Source organism: Aquarana catesbeiana, linkage group LG02, assembly GCF_042186555.1.
Source record: "Aquarana catesbeiana isolate 2022-GZ linkage group LG02, ASM4218655v1, whole genome shotgun sequence".
Taxonomy (NCBI): domain Eukaryota; kingdom Metazoa; phylum Chordata; class Amphibia; order Anura; family Ranidae; genus Aquarana; species Aquarana catesbeiana.
In genome coordinates this window covers 556,858,033-556,875,939 of record NC_133325.1, presented here as the reverse complement: position 1 = coordinate 556,875,939, position 17,907 = coordinate 556,858,033, and the positions used below count along the sequence as shown (strand labels likewise).

At 43.1% G+C, this 17,907-nt stretch overlaps 1 protein-coding gene across 1 annotated transcript in view; it reads right to left on the bottom strand.

The window, feature by feature from the left end:
- The window catches only part of LOC141128610 (platelet-activating factor acetylhydrolase 2, cytoplasmic-like), a 78,943-nt gene that overhangs the window by 6,461 nt on the left and 54,575 nt on the right, over positions 1–17,907 (bottom strand). Inside the window, exons 7-9 of the mRNA XM_073615998.1 lie at positions 13,785–13,876; positions 13,508–13,678; positions 583–731 (exon numbers count right to left, since the gene is read on the bottom strand). Coding sequence (XP_073472099.1) covers positions 583–731; positions 13,508–13,678; positions 13,785–13,876 — 412 coding nt within the window. The remainder of the gene's footprint in view (positions 1–582; positions 732–13,507; positions 13,679–13,784; positions 13,877–17,907) is intronic.

Genomic DNA, 17,907 nt, shown 5'->3' with positions numbered 1-17,907 from the left:
AAGCATGGCTTCTAGTGGTACCGTAATAATTTACCAAATTAGATGTGTCAAATGCACTGCTTTTTCCAAAATGGACATTTTTACTTTTTGTTAAGAAAGGCAAACTTTTAAGCATTCAATAATGCTTACCTCAATAAAATAAAAATGGTATAATTTCTTGAGATAGATAGCTTTTTTTTTTTTTTTTTTTTTGGTGGCAATCGCCACAGTTTTTATTTTTTGCCATAAAAACAAAAAAAAAATACTGAAAATTTTGAAAGAATACACATTTTCCTTAGTTTCGGTTATTAAATGTTGCAAATAAATAATCTTTCTTCATAAACTTAGGCCAAAATGTATTCTGCTACATTTCTTTGGCAAAAATAACCTAAATCAGTATATATTATTTAGTCTGTGTGAAATTATTATTTTTTATTTTTTTTGAAAACTGGTCAATCCTGATCTACTGGCAGCCTCATTCCTTGAGGCCCTAAAATGCCGGAACAGTACAAATACATCCTCCCTCAATCTCAAAAAAATTGTGGAAAGCAGACACCCCAATACTACAAGTCACTCATGTTGTCATTCTCGTCAGCCTCTTACCTAGGTGCTTGCTGAGAAAGTGCAGTGATGAAATAACAGAAATCTTCAGGCAAGTTTTTGGATCCATTGTCCCTTGTGGGTCAAGAATTCTATTTGCCAGATAACCACTCAGGAAAGCTAAATCAGTCTGGCTGCTATGGACACAACCCCTAGAAAAAAGAAAAACAATATTTGTATTTCTCTCCATCCAGTCCTAAGATTTACACAAGACAGTACAGTGCTTTCTGGCAGTGCAAAACAGGTAAAACTGACAGGTCTTGTCCTTCCCCAGCCTGTGAGTGGACAGTAAAAGGAGAAGCAACAGACTGATGAGTTCATCTCTCTGACACTCTGCTCTCTCCTCCTACCAGTACGCTATTTGCATTGCAGCACAATTGGCTACTTGTGCTGCATCTCCCTCTACAAGACTGAGCTCTTTAAAAATATATTAAATGATTAATTAATGAATAAAGAGGTGCAATAATGTATGTATTTTATATCTGCCTGGAGTTCATGATAAACTAAATTAAAAAAACATAAGATTTTTCATAAAGTTTATATGTGTGTGTGTTGGTATACAACGCATACACTTTTCGTTTTACAAATATCTGATACATTATATACAGGAGATACTCGAAAAATTAGAATATCATTCTAACGTTCATTTATTTCACTAATGGAACTTAAAAACTGAAACTAATATATGAGATAGACTCATTACATGCAAAGCAAGATAGTTCAAACTGTGATTTGTCATAATTGTAATGATTATGGCTTACAGCTCATGAAAACCCCAAATCCACAATTTCAGAAAATTAGAATATTGTGAAAAGGTGCAATATTCTAGGCTCAAAGTGTCCCACTCTAATCAGTTAATTAAGCCATAACACCTGCAAAGGGTTCCTGAGCCTTTAAATGGTCTCTCAGTCTGGTTCAGTAGGAATCACAATCATGGGAATGACTGCTGACCTGACAGTTGTGCAGAAAACCATCATTGACACCCTCCATAAGGAGGGAATGCCTCAAAAGGTAATTGCAAAAGAAGTTGGATATTCCCAAAGTGCTGTATCAAAGCACATTAATAGAAAGTTATGTGGAAGGGAAAGGTATGGAAGAAAAAGATGCACAAGCAGCAGGGATGACCACAGCCTGGAAAGGATTGTCAGGAAAAGGCCATTCAAAAGTGTTGGGAACTTTCACAAGGAGTGGACTGAGGCTGGAGTTAGTGCATCAAGAGCCACCACACACAGACGGATCCTGAACATGGGCTTCAAATGTCGTATTCCTCTTGTCAGCCACTCCTGAACAACAAACGTCAGAAGCGTCTTACCTGGGCTAAAGAAAAAACAGACCTGGTCTGTTGCTCAGTGGCCCAAAGTCCTCTTTTCTGATGAGAGCAAATTTTGCATATCATTTGGAAACCAAGGACCCAGAGTATGGAGGAAGAATAGCGAGGCACACACTGCAAGATGTTTGAAGTCCAGTGTGAAGTTTCCAGAGTCTTTGTTGATTTGGGGAGCCATGCCATCTGCTGGTTTTGGTCCACTGTTCTTTATTAAGTCCAGGGTCAACGCAGCCGTCTACCAGGAGATTTTGGAGCACTTCATGTTTCCTTCCGCAGATGAGCTCTATGGGGATGCTGACTTCATTTTCCAGCAGGACTTGGCACCTGCCCACACTGCCAAAAGCACCAAAACCTGGTTCAATGACCGTGGGATTACTGTGCTTCATTGGCCAGCAAACTCGCCTGACCTGAACCCCATTGAGAATCTATGGGGCATTGCCAAGAGAAAGATGAGAGACATGAGACCGAACAATGCAGAAGAGCCCAAGGCCTCTATTGAAGCATCCTGGTCTTCCATAACACCTCAGCAGTGCCACAGGCTGATAGCTTCCATGTCACACCGCATTGGGGCAGTAATTGCTGCAAAAGGGGCCCAAACCAAGTACTGAGTACATATGCATGCTTATACTTTTCAGAGGTCCGATATTGTTCTATGTACAATCCTTGTTTTATTGATTGCATGTAATATTCTGATTTTCTGAGATTATGGATTTGGGGTTTTCATGAGCTGTAAGCCATAATCATCACAATTATGACAAATCACAGCTTGAACTATCTTGCTTTTTTTTTTGTAAATTATTTTTATTATAATTTCAATGTAAGTACAGAATAGAACAGAGCCTATTGGGCATACCCAGGCTCGATCAACAACTACATAGAAAAACAAAACAAAAAAACATACACATAGAATCTATATCTATGTTCCTAACTAAACCATTGTACGCTCAACCACCTTGCAGACTATTCAAAGCAGTCCTCCAATTCCATGTGTACACTGCAATACCCACTATATTCATTTATGTAATGAGATGTGCAATATAGTAACATATTCAATTCCCCCCCTTCCCATACCTATCGACTGAACAGCCCAGGGACTTTTATGAGATCAGGAACGCCATTTGAGCCCTTCCCGGTTACTCAATAGAGTGAACTAATCATCAATCGAGTCTGAATTAGTAGACCGGGATTCCGTCCAAATATCCCATATTTTGTGGAATTTTTTTTCACAACCACGTGACAGGTAAGTAGCTTTGTACAATGGTAGGGCCGCATTCACCAACCTCTTCCAGAAATTTATTGAAGGTGCATATGAGGCCTTCCATCTGAGTACTATAGATTTACGGGCATAGTAAAGTAATAATCCTAGCAGGGTTCTGATTGCCCGGCGTGGGGCCAGTGGTTTAACGAGTCCCAGCAGACATACCTCTACAGACAATGGCACACGAACGGCGGTGACAGTCAAAATAAATTTGGTTACCTCAACCCAAAAAATTGCAATCTGAGGACAATTCCAAAAAATATGAATGAAATCCGCTGAGGCTGAGTTACACCTCCAGCAAGAGGCAGAAATAGATGGATAGATTCTATGTAAGCGCTCAGGCGTGTAATATACCTTATGTATTATTTTAAATTGGACCAATCTATCTCTGGCTGATACTAGCTGTGAGAAGGGGTATTCCCACATTTCTTCCCAATCTTCTGTGTCTAATGCAGGGAAATCTACCTCCCACTTTGCCTTAAGGTTTTCTAGTCCTGTGTATACGTTAGGGAGTAGTGCCTTATATATGGAAGATAAAGGTTTAGACTGAGCTTCATCTCTGAGCAAAGTCTCTAGATTCGAGGTGTAAAAGGCCATGAAAGCATTTGCAAACTGAGTGTTGAAAGCGTGCCTAAGCTGGAGGAATCTAAACAGGTGTGAGTTAGGTAAATTATATTGTTGTTTCAACCTATCAAAAGTCTGTAATTTGCCTTCAAGACAAATTTGATTTATATATTTAATGCCCTTGCATGCCCATACCCCAGGGTCGGGAATGGACCCGAATTCTGGTAATTGCGGATTGAACCAAAGAGGGCTATAAGGGGAGATGTGTCCAGAGGGGATGGGGCGTAATGAATTTGCCACTGTCCAAGCCCGTATTACCTCTCTCATTGTTGATGTAAGAGGGAAGGGAGCTCTAGAGCCCCGGTAAAGTAGGTTCCTTAGCGCCTCATAAGACCCCAATCGTGCTGCTTCCAGAACCACTGCTGCGTTGGACTCATCAGAGATCAGCCAGTTGTGGGCGTGTGATAGCATGGCCGCCACAAATAAGAGTGAAGGTCAGGGCAAGCCAAACCCCCCTCTCCCCAAGGTCTCTGCAGCACCGTCAGCTTAAATCTCGGCTGACCGGATCCCCAAAGAAAAGATAATAGAACGGTATTTATTAGGCGAAATATCTTTTTGGGGATCCAGACAGGTGCATGTCTGAGAGCATAGAGAAAGGCAGGCAGAAGCTTCATCTTAAATAAGTTGATCCTCCCGATTAAGGAGAGGGGAAGATTCGCCCACGCCCTCAGCCTCTTTCTCGTCCTCTGCACCAGTGGCTCTAAGTTAAGGGTATAATAATCAGAGGTAGATGTGGAGATGTGAATACCTAGATATTTAATTTTGTCTGTCCATAGTAAAGGTAGATTAGGATCCGCTATATCTTTTGCGGCCCCATCTATCGGCAAAATTTGGGATTTATCCCAGTTTACTTTGAGTCCTGAACAGCTAGTGAAATTGGAGAGAATGGTCAACGTCTCCTGAAGGGATTGGGCAGGGTCATTCAAGAAAAGGATAAGATCATCCCCATATAAAGCCACTTTCTCATGAATGGATCCCACCTGTATGCCCCTAACCCCGTCTGCCTGTCTGAGGGCCGAGGCAAGTGGCTCCATCACCAAGGCAAAATGGGCCGGTGACAGTGGACAACCTTGCCTCGTGCCTCTTCCAACAGAAAAGGGTGCCGACAGAGCACCACCAAGCTTAATCTGCGCCGTTGGATCTTTATATAAAATATCAATCCATCTGCGGAATACTTCTCCAAAACCCATAACTTCTAGGACCGTGGACATAAAAGGCCATGCCACTGAGTCGAACGCCTTTTCAATGTCCAATGTCACCATTACTCTCGTAGAGGACTCAGTGGGAGGTAGCTGAAGATGGGTGAACACTCTACGTAAATTTATATCTGTTGATTTCCCTGGCATGAAACCAGTCTGGTCTATATTAATCAGGGATGGAAGAATCGTCCGCAGTCTGGTCGCTAGTATTTTTGTCAAAATCTTAAGGTCATAGTTTAGGAGGGATATCGGCCTATAAGAAGTACAGAGGGATATGTCTTTACCGGGCTTAGGGATGAGGACTATGTGTGCCTGATACATTGAAGGGGGTAAGGACATCTGTTTTTTACTTTCGGAGAAGACTTTTAACAATTTTGGTGCAAGTAATGAGGCGTACATTCTGTGCCATTCACCAGGTAGGCCATCGGGCCCTGGTGTTTTACCACTGGGAAATGAGCTAATCGCCTCTTCTATCTCCTCAGTGGTAAACTCTCTGTCTAAAAAGTCTAAATCCTCCTGCGAAAGAGTGGGTAGGTGTAGGGACTGCAAAAATTCCCTACGCCGATCTTCAGGCCATCCAGGGACCGCCTTATATAAGTTTTCGTAGAAGGATCTGAATTCATCTATAATTAGTTCGGGGGTAGAGATAACCTGACCATCTGAACCACAGATTTCTGACACCACCGTCTGCATTTTGGAGTCCGCTACTAAGTTCGCTAGGAGTTTGCTGTTTTTGTCTCCAGATTCAAATATCTTCCCTGCCAAGGAATTTAAATCTAGATGTGTGGCCGAGACAAGATGTAGAGACAATGCTCTTCTTGCCTCGGCTAACCGGCTAAAGTGATCCAGAGTCGGGGAGCCAGAAAAAGCCTCCGCTGCTCTAGCCTCTCCCTCCTCAAGTACCTGGACCCGACTGGATATCTCAGAACGGACCGCTTTAATAGCGGAAATGTATTCTCCTCTAGTGTTGGCCTTAAAAGCGTCCCAGACTATCTGCGCTGAGGCTAAGTCCTCATTAATCTCCCAGTATTGTTGTAGTTTGGGAGAGACCTCCTCCCCCACTCTCGAGTCCTGCACCCATTTGGGTGCTAAACGCCAGCAGTCTCGACTCCTGGTGTTCGACAACTCCAAGGTGACCTCCAGAGGTGCATGATCAGAGAGGCCCACCGGTAAGTACGAGACCCCTCTCACCGCCGCCAGGACACAGATGTTGCCAAAGACCAGATCGATCCTGGAACCAGATTTATAAGTAGTGGAGTGAAAGGAGTAAGCCCTAGTGGTTTGGTGCTTCCATCTCCAAATCTCAGTATAATTAAAAGCTTGTGCCCAATGAAGCAGGTCTGGCGAATATGCCCTATTTGGATTGGACGAGTCCAGGGACGGATCCAGGGTAGAGTTGAAATCTCCAGCTATATATAATCTGGAGAATTGTAATGCAGCTAAAAGCTCATATACCTTGTAGAGTACCCGTTGGTTAAAGGGAGGAGGTACATATATGTTCACTAAAGCATAGACCACCGCCCTGATCTCCAGTAATAGAATTATGAATCGGCCCTCTTGATCAGTTTGCAAATGCACGACCTTGTATGCAAGGGATTTGTTCAATAAAATGGCCACTCCCCTTGCATAACTGGAATACGTTGCATGAAAAGCTTGCCGTACCCAGGGTCTGCGTAGCGCCAGGATCTTGTTCCCCAGAAGATGAGTCTCCTGGCGGAACAAGATATGGGGTTTGTGATTATTCAGATATTTAAACATTAATGCCCTTTTTACCTTGTCATTAAGACCCCTTACATTCCATGATACCAGTTTCAACTCCATTAATGCAGTGACAGATTATAATTAAACATAATGATAACTACATGTAGGGGGTCAGCCCCCACGGGACCAAGGGGGAGTGTCAAAAGGATAACAAATTTTGCACTGGACACAGTGAGCACTAATAGGACACATGAAATGTAAGTATCAGTCAGTGGATGCCGAGCGCACAAAAAAGAAAAAAAAACAAACAGTAGCCTGTGAACTCCCTACTGACCATGAAGTACCCCTAAAGAGAAAAAAAAACACAGAACAGAAAACAATAAGAACTATGGTCAGTTTAATACCCGAAACCTGAACTCAAACTTCTAGATCTTCAGACTTCTGAAAAAAGAAAAAAGTTCCAAAGTGTAGCGACTCAGTATCGCCGACGCCTCTTCAATTGACAGGGAAAAAGAGAAAAAACAAAAAGAGAGAAAAACCCCCCCAAAAAAACTGGGGGGGGGGGGTTGATACTTCAGTGAGTTAATTCTAACAAGGTGGCTCCGTGGTAGAAGAATGTATACTAAAAGCACATCTATTCTTGAACTAGGAGGATCTTTGATGATTAATGTTCCCAAAAAATAACATGTACAATTCTGCGTGAGGGGCACGAGAGCCAACGAGCAACAACATCCGATGATGAAGTCTAAGAAGCTATACAACAGGAACTGTTAGCTGGATGAACTACCCCCTCGAACATGGATCCGGAAGGAAAATGGGATCTTTGTGCTGATTTCGGATAGCGACTCATACTTGCATTTACCGTAGGTTGTTCAGCCAGTCATCCGCGTCAGCCGGAGAATTGAAGAATCTGACCGTGCCATTGTGAGGGACCCGAAGACGGCTGGGATACAACATGCTGTATTTTATGTCCTTTTCACGTAGGCGCTTACGGACATCATTAAAGGACTTCCTCTTGCACTGCAGTTCTGCCGAGAAATCTGGAAACAAAAGAACTGAGCCACCGCCGTATGAAAGCGAGGAATGTTTGCGAGCTGCGGAAAGGATCCTGTCACGGTCCCTGAAGTTGAGGAAGCGGACCAAGAAGGGTCGGGGATTTGCACCAGGGATACTGCGTCCCGTGGGTACACGATGGGCACGCTCGACGACATAGGTCGGAGAAGTATCCGCGAGGTCCAGCAGTTTTTTGAAGATTTCTTCAGTGAACTCCGCCGGTTGGTCACCCTCCTCCCCCTCCGGGAGACCCAAGACGCGGACGTTGTTGCGTCTCGCACTGTTTTCTGCGTCATCAGACTTAGCGACAAGCAGTTGTACTGTACGCTGTAATTCCGCTATGGTGTTGGTGTGGGTAGCTGTAAGGTCTTCAGTGGCAGAAATTCTAGATTCTGATTCAGTCAGCCTACCCCTGATCTTATCCAGGTCATTTCTAATGAGATTACATTCCTCTGCGAGGCGGTCTATTCTCACTAGCATGGAGGTTTTACTTTGTTCGATGGCGGCCAGGATCACTGCAGTACTATCCTGAGAGGGTGGGGCAGAGAGAGCCGCACTCGGCGCCTCGGGCTCCATGGCTAATTCTGTCAGCAAGGTTTGCAGTCTCCCTATGAGAGAAGGATCTAGTTGTGCAGCTGATGAAGGTAGTTGTGCAGCCGGGGTGGGGGCCAGGCGACCTGGCGTGGATGAGCTCTTGGGCCGGTTCCTAGGGCCCATTGAGTAAAGGTGGGCAGTGATCTCCAACAGTCCTTCGCTGACCTGCAGGTAAAAGCTGTCCAATGAGGAGGTCCGGCCAGATGAACCCTGCAAAAGGCCCAGGGAGCTGGATGGATGTAGGGGGGTAAGAAGGATGTTGGACCCCAGAGCACCTCAGCCTGCCCACCCAGTTAGGTACCCCAGATGGCTCAGCAGAAAGGTGGAGGGCTGGCGGGGGGCCATGAGCGGCAGAGTCCGCGCTCCCAAATAGGAATCAGGCCGGTCGCGATGCTCCCCGGCCGGCCGGCGGCCCAGGAAAGTGCGGTGGACTGCAGGCTGCACTAGGCTGCACTAGGCCGCAGCCGCGCCGGATGGTTCCAGCGTCCCCACGAATCACCGGACCCCACCAGACACACAGAGGGGCAAGTTGGGGGATGAGAGGAGCCCCTTACCTCGCGGATTGTGTCCAGGATGGGCTCACTTTGGCAGGGCACAGGCCGGGAAAAAGAACTTTCTTGCTTTGCATGTAATGAGTCTATCTCATATATTATTTTCACCTTTTAAGTTGCATTAGTGAAATAAATTAACTTTTGCACGATATTCTAATTTTTTGAGTATCACCTGTAGGACGTCCATTGCACTGCAGGTTTTCCAAGGAAAAGCACAGGACAAATAGTTTCCTTTAAAACACTCTTTCTCTAACTGAAAAATCAAAGCTGTGGAGAAGGAGATAGTGAGGAATATAAGACACTGATCTAATGCAGCGTACACACGAGCAAACTTTTCTATCGGACTGGTCCGACGGACTTTCCGGCAGACTTTCGACGGACTTCCGACTGACTTTTTAATGAACGGACTTGCCTACACACGATCACACCAAAATCTGACGGATTCGTAAGTGATGACGTACACCGGGCTAAAATAAGGAAGCCAATAGCTGCCCTAGCGTTGGACTAGCATACAGACGAGCGGATTTCTGGGTCCAGCGGAGTTATGACGTAAAGATTTGAAGCATGTTCCAAATCTAAAGTCCGTCAGATTTTCGACTGGAAAAGTCCGCTGAAGGTCCGATGAAGCCCACACACGATCGGATTGTCCGCCGGACTCGGACCGTCGGACCAGTCCGATAAAAAAGTCCGCTCATGTGTACGCTGCATAACACATTCGGCTGCATGTTGAAATTTCAGTTTGAGCTACTGAGCTCTGTACACGACGGGCTCCATCAAAGCATTTAAGGAAAGTTTGAAAAAAACTGAAACCATGCCTAGAATAGTCTGGATTATAGTGATACAGATATTGCTCTCATTTTTGGTGAAGATCTGAATGGTATTATACACAGTTATTTAGGACAATATTTGAATAAGTAGAAAACACTGCCCCACATTTGATATACAGCATGCAATCTATCTTGGCTGATTCCCTGTTACAGTGATTTTTCACACAATGATCATGGACCATACTTGAACCGATAGATAACACTGTCACGTATTGGATATACAGAACACAATTTATCTTATTGATCTGCTACAGTGGTGCTTTGCCATATGCATGGGTTATAATATTCATTGCTGTATGAGTCACTATATGAATCATACATACTCTAAATATTTAGCATACAAAAAATGAGAGGGCTATAACTCCCTGTGAGGATGTACCCTCTGATTAAAGTGGTTGTAAAGTCAGAAGGTTTTTTTATCCTAATGCTTTCTATGCTTTAAGATAAAAAGCCTTCTGCGTGCAGCAGACCCCCTCAGCCCCCCTAACACTTACCTGAGGTCCCTCTCTGTCCAGCGATATCCACGAGTGTCTCAGCCGTCCGAGATTGGCTGATACACAGCAGCGGCGCCATTGGGAAGGAATGCACTCCACCATGATGACATCACGGAGCTGGTGGATGTTAGAGACCTTGCGCTCCTCCACCTTCCATTTTCGGATCCCCCACAGATGCTCAATAGGGTTTAGGTCTGGAGACATGCATGGCCAGTCTATCACCTTTACGCTCAGCTTCTTTAGCAAGGCAGTGGTCGTCTTGCAGGTGTGTTTGGGGTCGTTATCATGTTACACTACTTCCCCGCGGCCCAGTCGCAGAAGGGAGGGGATCATGCTTTGCTTAGGTATGTCACAATACATGTTGGCATTCATGGTTCCCTCAATGAACTGTAACACCCCAGTGCCGGCAGCACTCATGCAGCCTCAGACCATGAAACTCCGACCACCATGCTTGACTGTAGGCAAGACACATTTGTCTTTGTACGCCTCACCTGGTTGCCGCCACTCACGCTTCACACCATCAGAACCAATCAAGTTTATCTTGGTCTCATCAGACTACAGGACATGGTTCCAGTAATCCATGTCCTTAGTCTGCTTGTCTTCAGCAAACTGTTTGCGGGCTTTCTTGTGCATCATCTTTAGAAGAGACTTCCTTCTGGGATGACAGCAATGCAGACCAATTTGATGCAGTGTGTGGCGTATGATCTGAGCACTGACAGGCTGACCCCCCACCCCTTCAACCTCTGCAGCAATGCTGGCAGCACTCATACGTCTATTTCCCAAAGACAACCTCTGGATATGACGCTGAGCATGTGCACTCAACTACTTTGGTTGACCATGGTGAGGCCTGTTCTGAGTGGAACCTGTCCTGTTAAACCGCTGTATGGTCTTGGCCACCGTGTTGTAGCTCAGTTTCAGGGTCTTGGCAATCTTCTTACAGCCTAGATCATCTTTATGTTTTTTTTCAGATCCTCAGAGAGTTCTTTGCCAAGAGGTACCATGTTGAAATTCCAGTGACCAATATGAGAAAGTGAGAGTGATAACACCAAATTTAACACCAAATTTAACACTCCTGCTCCCCATTCACACCTCAGACCTTGTAACACTAATGAGTCACATGACACCGGGGAGCCAAAATGGCTAATTGGGCCCAATTTGGACATTTTCAGTTAGGGGTGTACTCACTTTTGTTGCCAGAGGTTTAGATATTAATGGCTGTGTGTTGAGTTATTTTGAGGGGACAGCAAATTTACACTGTTATACAAGCTGTACACTCAGTGCTTTACATTGTAGCAAAGTGTAATTTCTTCAGTGTTGTCACATGAAAATATATAATAAAATATTTACAAAAATGTGAGGGGTGTACTCACTTTTGGGAGATACTGTATAGTGCTCTCTGCATGGAACTATTTATTTGAAAGATCAGAAGTAAAAACTTACAATCACAGCACTATAACCCAGTGCCAGGTAAACGAGCGTTCATATTAGACAACACAGTGATGGCCGCAGTTGATGTTACATGATTCCTTCCGTTCCATACGCATTACGTCCCAAGGGGCGGGACTTCGTCAGGAGATACAGAATCACGTATAACACCTACCTATTTATGTTCTCGGCCAGTGCACTTTGGATGTCAGAGGTTTCTACACGCAATTAATTACTATGGAAACTATACACAATTCCGGCACAGCCAGGAGGTCACTTCCTTTATTTACGTGTTACCTTAGAGACCCCTCACTCTCCCAGCACAGCCAGGATTAGTCTCCTTATGTTTAAAACAAATGACTAAATGTACTAACGATCAGAAATAAAACAATTTAAATCAAATTCGACATCAGTGCCTACAGGCTTGAATGTCGAATTTGATTGAAAATGTTTTATTTCTGATCGTTAGTATATTTTATCATGTATTGTATTTTTATGTATAGTATAAAAATGTATTAGGATGGCCGTGGATGCACAGATATCTTTTAATACTATGTATTTTATGATAACGTTTAATTTAATATGTTGCACTTATGATGGGGTGTATTGGGAAAGTTTTCCAAGTTTTCTTTCTTTACATTCCCCTTTTCACATAATAAGTGTACATTTAGTCATTTGTTTTAAACGTAAGCAGACTTCCTGGCTGTGCTGGGAGAGTGATGGGTTTCTAAGGTAACATGTAAATAAAGGAAGTGACCTCCTGGTTGGGCCGGAAGTGTGTATTGTTCCATAGTAATTGATTGCGCGTGGAAACCTCTGACACTGGCTGAAAACATAAATAGGTGGGTGTTATACACGATATCCGCTGACAAAGTCCCACCCCTTGGGACGTATCGAGTACGGAATGGAAGGAATCACGTGACCTCACCCGCAGCCATCACTGTGTTGTCTAATACGAACGCTTGTTTACCTGGCACTGGATTATAGTGCTATGATTGTACGTTTTTACTTCTGATCTTTCAAATAAATAGTTTCATGCAGAGAGCACTATACATCTCTTTTTATTTTATGTACCATGCCATTTGGAGTTCTGGTTTATTGAGGAGAATTGGATCATTAGAGACGTATATATATTTGTGCTGATCTTCTTGGTTGTTCCCTCTGAGATGGATTGACTATATTGATGAGGATTCCAAGTGTTTCACCCTTTATGGGAAGGCGCATTTGACCCAACTGTTAAGTCAGGGGTCCATATTATGAGGTGAGCTGCTAGCGCTATCTATGGTGGAGGCTGTGCACGTTTTTCACCTGTATGAATACAATATAACACGAGTGGACACCCTTTGGGAACCTGTTTACTTAGTTTTATGAACTTTTTTTTTCATTGTGTGCTATCCATTGTTCACAGCGCTGCACTACTACTTTTATATCTATTGGATTGGAATATTTCTGAGAGTGGCAAAATATCTCAGACTTTCGTGTTAGGGATGAGTGAAAAGACTGACTTTCACATAAGAGTTTGAAGCCAACAGTCTAAGGGCCTGTGTCGACGAGCTTTTGTTCACTTGAAGTGAGTTTTCTATTCCCTTACAAGTTTATAGGAATGCAAAACCAACTGGAAGCAGGTCAAATGCAGATCAGAAGTGAGCCAACTGCAGGTCATATCCACCTGTCAATGAAAACTGAATAATTTCAGAACCGTTTTAAATAGATGCAAGTGACACAAGCACAAAAGCCGCCCACGCAGGCCTAACAAAAGTCAGTTGACCCAAATCAAAAAAGTTGCCCTTAGCAACCAATCATATTTCAAATGTTCTAGCAAATGGACAGGTGTGAGGCTAAGGAAACAGTTTACCCACCACCCATGAAACATACTTCACTGTCAAATACTTCAGCTCTGCTCCTGCTGAATTTAGTCTCATAATTTTCTTGATACTTTGGTTTGTCTGGAAGGTTTCAGTGTTGATAGATAAAATTGGCTTTTGAATGTGCTGGTAACAAGTGTCTTCAAGGGGAAACATCCAGGCATCTAATGCCACTGCGCACCTAAAAGTATCAGACATATTATTAATAGCGTATTTACAGATTACATACTAAAATATATATTATATATATATATATATATATATATTTACATAACTTAATTACTTGCCTGAAAATATCATCCTTCATCAGGCTCAGTAATGCCGTTGCTCCTCCAAAGGAATGACCCATAATAGCCACTCTGTTAAAGTCTATTCTACCCTAACAAAAAACATTAAGCAATATTAATATTGAAGAAGAGCATAAACAAAAGAAGAATGATCACATAGAGACATATGGGTTTTTCAATTATTCATTAAGCAACGCAAGGCGCAAAGCACACTAAGGGATGTATTCATCCTTTGAAACTGTATGTACATTTATTATGTGGGAATGGGGCAAAAACTAATGTTCTCAGGGTATTTTCTCTCCAGTTCGAATGTTCTTCATTCATAAGGAAAGAGTGGTTTGGGAAAATACTGAATTATGATAACTGGATGGAGCTGGTGATCATAGGAAATAAATACTTATTCACCTGCTTATTACTACTAGTAACTATAATTCTATATTTTCCCAAACCACTCTTTTGAATGCAGAACATTCAGAAAAAGGCCTGAGAACGTTCATTTTTGAGAACATTCATTTTTGCCCCTCTTTACACTGAATGTATGTAAAACAGTGTTTTATTCACAGCTTGTAAGACTACTGTATTAATATTGGAAGAAATTCTAAAGAAGTTCGTATCACCACAGAGTGGCGCTGTGGATACGGTATATAAATAATAAATGCCACGTCCCGATAAATTGGAAATCATTTAAAGTGGTTGGAATGATGGACTTTTTAGGCATAACACAAAAATTAAAAAAGATTAAAAATTGTTTATTACAAAGGTTGTTGAAAAATATACATTGACTTACATAAATTCACAAAGTTTTTATACCTGAGAGCAGTTTACATACACCATCTACATAGTACATCTATTTGTAAACAGAATGTTCAACCATTTTACTTGGTTCAGTCGTAACAATTTTCACAGAAGACAGTGTAAAAAACGCTCAAGTTGCTCTACATGTTACGCGTTCAATAACGCTTCCTCAGGAGCTTTGGCATATTCTATAAATAAAAAAATAGGCATAAATACATTGTATTCTACATTAAAACAGACGAAAGGGATTATTATAACAAATATTTATATGTAAATAGCATATAGAATCGAGAAATGTCTCCATGCTATGGCTCCAAACCCCCGACGATAAGCAAAAAAGTATAGAAAAAGGATTGGAGAGAGTAGGGGAATAGGGTAGGGGAGGGGGAAAAGAATGGGCAAAAAAAACAGATACATATGGATAAAAGAACGAAGAAAAGAAAAAGGGAGGCGAAGGGGAAGATTAGAGAAGAGAAGAAGGGGAACAAAAGAAAAAAAGGGGAAAGAGGAGAGTAGTAGAAGAGAGAGGAAAGAAAAAAGGGGGGGGGGTTTATATAGAAACAGACAAATACTAAGTGTTAAATGGCAAAAACCGATAAGGGGGGAGGAGGGGGGATTATATAGAAACAGACAAATATTAAGTGTTAAATGACAAAAACCAATAAGGGTCGGTTTGTCAGTATATACTTATCAAAAGATAATAATAGTAATAAATGTAAACATGGCAGCGTCGTTACTTACAATTTATATCAGAAAGGAACGAAGAAAAATTTATTAGGATAAAATGGTTGAATTTGAGGTTGGGGACAGCACAAATTCAACCATTTTATCCTAATAAATTTTTCTTCGTTCGGTTTTTGTCATTTAACACTTAATATTTGTCTGTTATCGTTTTTTGTCATTTAACACTTAATATTTGTCTGTTTCTATATAACCCCCCCCCCCCCCCTTTTTTTCTTTCCTCTCTCTTATACTACTTTAAGGTTGAACTGGATGGACTGGTGTCTTTTTTCAACCTGACTAACTATGTAACTATGTAACTACTCTCCTCTTTCCCCTTTTTTTCTTTTGTTCCCCTTTTTCTCTTCTCTAATCTTCCCCTTCGCCTCCCTTTTTCTTTTCTTCGTTCTTTTATCCATATGTATCTGTTTTTTTTTTGCCCATTCTTTTCCCCCTCCCCTACCCTCTTCCCCTACTCTCTCCAATCCTTTTTCTATACTTTTATGCTTATCGTCGGGGGTTTGGAGCCATAGCATGGAGACATTTCTCGATTCTAGAAATCCGCAGGGGTGGAAACACTATATGCTATTTATATATAAATATTTGTTACAATAATCCTTTTCTTCTGTTTTAATGTAGAATACAATGTATTTATGCCTATTTTTTTATTTATAGAATATGCCAAAGCTCCTGAGGAAGCGTTATTGAACGCGTAACATGTAGAGCAACTTGAGCATTTTTTACACTGTCTTCTGTGAAAATTGTTACGACTGAACCAAGTAAATTGGTTGAACATTCTGTTTACAAATAGATGTACTATGTAGATAGTGTATGTAAACTGCTCTCAGGTATAAAAACTTTGTGAATTTATGTAAGTCAATGTATATTTCTCAACAACCTTTGTAATAAACAATTTTTAATCTTTTTTAATTTTTGTGTTATGCCTAAAAAGTCCATCATTCTAACCACTTTAAATGATTTCCAATATTGGAAGAAAGACGGGGCACCAACACTCACATTTTGTAAAAACTAGGTGAATATGACCTGGTCTCTTTATAAAACCATTTACATTAATCAGGCATGTCCTCTAAATTTTGGAATTTGCTTTTGTCATCTTACACGCTAAACCAGGGCTAGGAAACCCCCGACACGGGTGCCACAGGCGGCACGCGAAGCCTCTTTTGCCGCCACGAGACTCCCTCCCCATTAGCAGAGCAGTGCAGCGAAGTGTCTGCGAGACACAGCTTCTGCCGCACTAATACATTCCAATCTCAGAATTCCCCACGCCGCACCTGCACTGAGGGGGAGGCACTGCGCCACCACACATTGTAAAATATGGGAAACAATTTTCTGTTAAAAAAAAAGCCAATCAATCCTGCTAGCTCTGCCCACCATCTGGTGGAAAATGGCGTGCTTAGTTGTCACTACCAATCTCAGAGAATGGATTTCACTGTGATTGAGGTGACAGTTTGTGGAATTACTGTTGAGCTTCTGGGAACCTTTGCGTCACTTACTACTGAACCCCTGCACTCTGTGTCCCTTTAAGTCACAGCCAGTATTCAGCGCAATGAAAATCACACCCAACTTTTGCTTTAGCGCTCCATGCCACACTTATTATCAGCTGTGGGGGCCCAACCTATGATCTTGCACACAGGCCCACTGCTTTTCGAAAATGCCCTGGGTCTGAGCTCATCAGTGTGCATCCATTCCAGATGCTTGTATGTGACATCACATACAAGAACGTGGACTGGATGCGAGAGGCGAATCAGCGGGGATCAATGTGCCAGGACAGGTAGATGTGTCTCATCGATGCTTCCATGCAACACTCTGCATATCGCGAATATCATAGATGAGAAGAGGGTACAGCAATGGAGCAGTAGGGTATAGCAGTCAGGCAGATGAGTGGGGGGTGGGGGACAGATGAGAAGGGAGGTTCAACAGTGGGACAGAAGAGCAGGGGGGGGTACATCACTGGAGCAGATGTGAAAGGAGGTGCATTGGTGGGACAGATGAGCAAGAGGTTACAGTGGTGAGGCAGATGTGCAGGGGGGGAACAGAGGTGGGGCAGAAGAGCCGGGGGAACAGAGGTGGTGCAGAAGATCAGGGGGAAACAGAGGTGGGGCGGAAAAGCAGGAGGGAACAGTGGGGGAGGGCAGAAGAGCAGGGGGGGAACAGAGATGGGGCAGATGTGCAGGAGGTACAGTGGTGGGGCAGATGAGAAAGGAGGTTACAGTGGTGGGGCAGATAAGCAGATGGGTTCAGCAGTGAGACAGAGGGGATACGGCAGTGGATACGGCGGTGGAGCAGATGGGTTCAGCGGTGAGCATGGAGATACGGCGATGGAGCAGATGTGGAGGGAGGTACAGTGGTGGGGCAGATGAGAAAGGGGGTACATTGGTGAGGTAAATGAGCAGGGGGTTTACAGTGGTGGGACAGAAGAGGGGGGGGTACATGTGCAGGGGGTTACAGTGGTGGGACAGATGAGCAGGGGGTTATAGAGGTGGGGCAGATGTGCAGGAGGTACAGTGGTGGGAAAGATGAGAAGAGGATTCAGCGGTGGGACAGAAGAGCAGGGGCATTCAGCGGTGGGACAGAAGAGCAGGGGGGT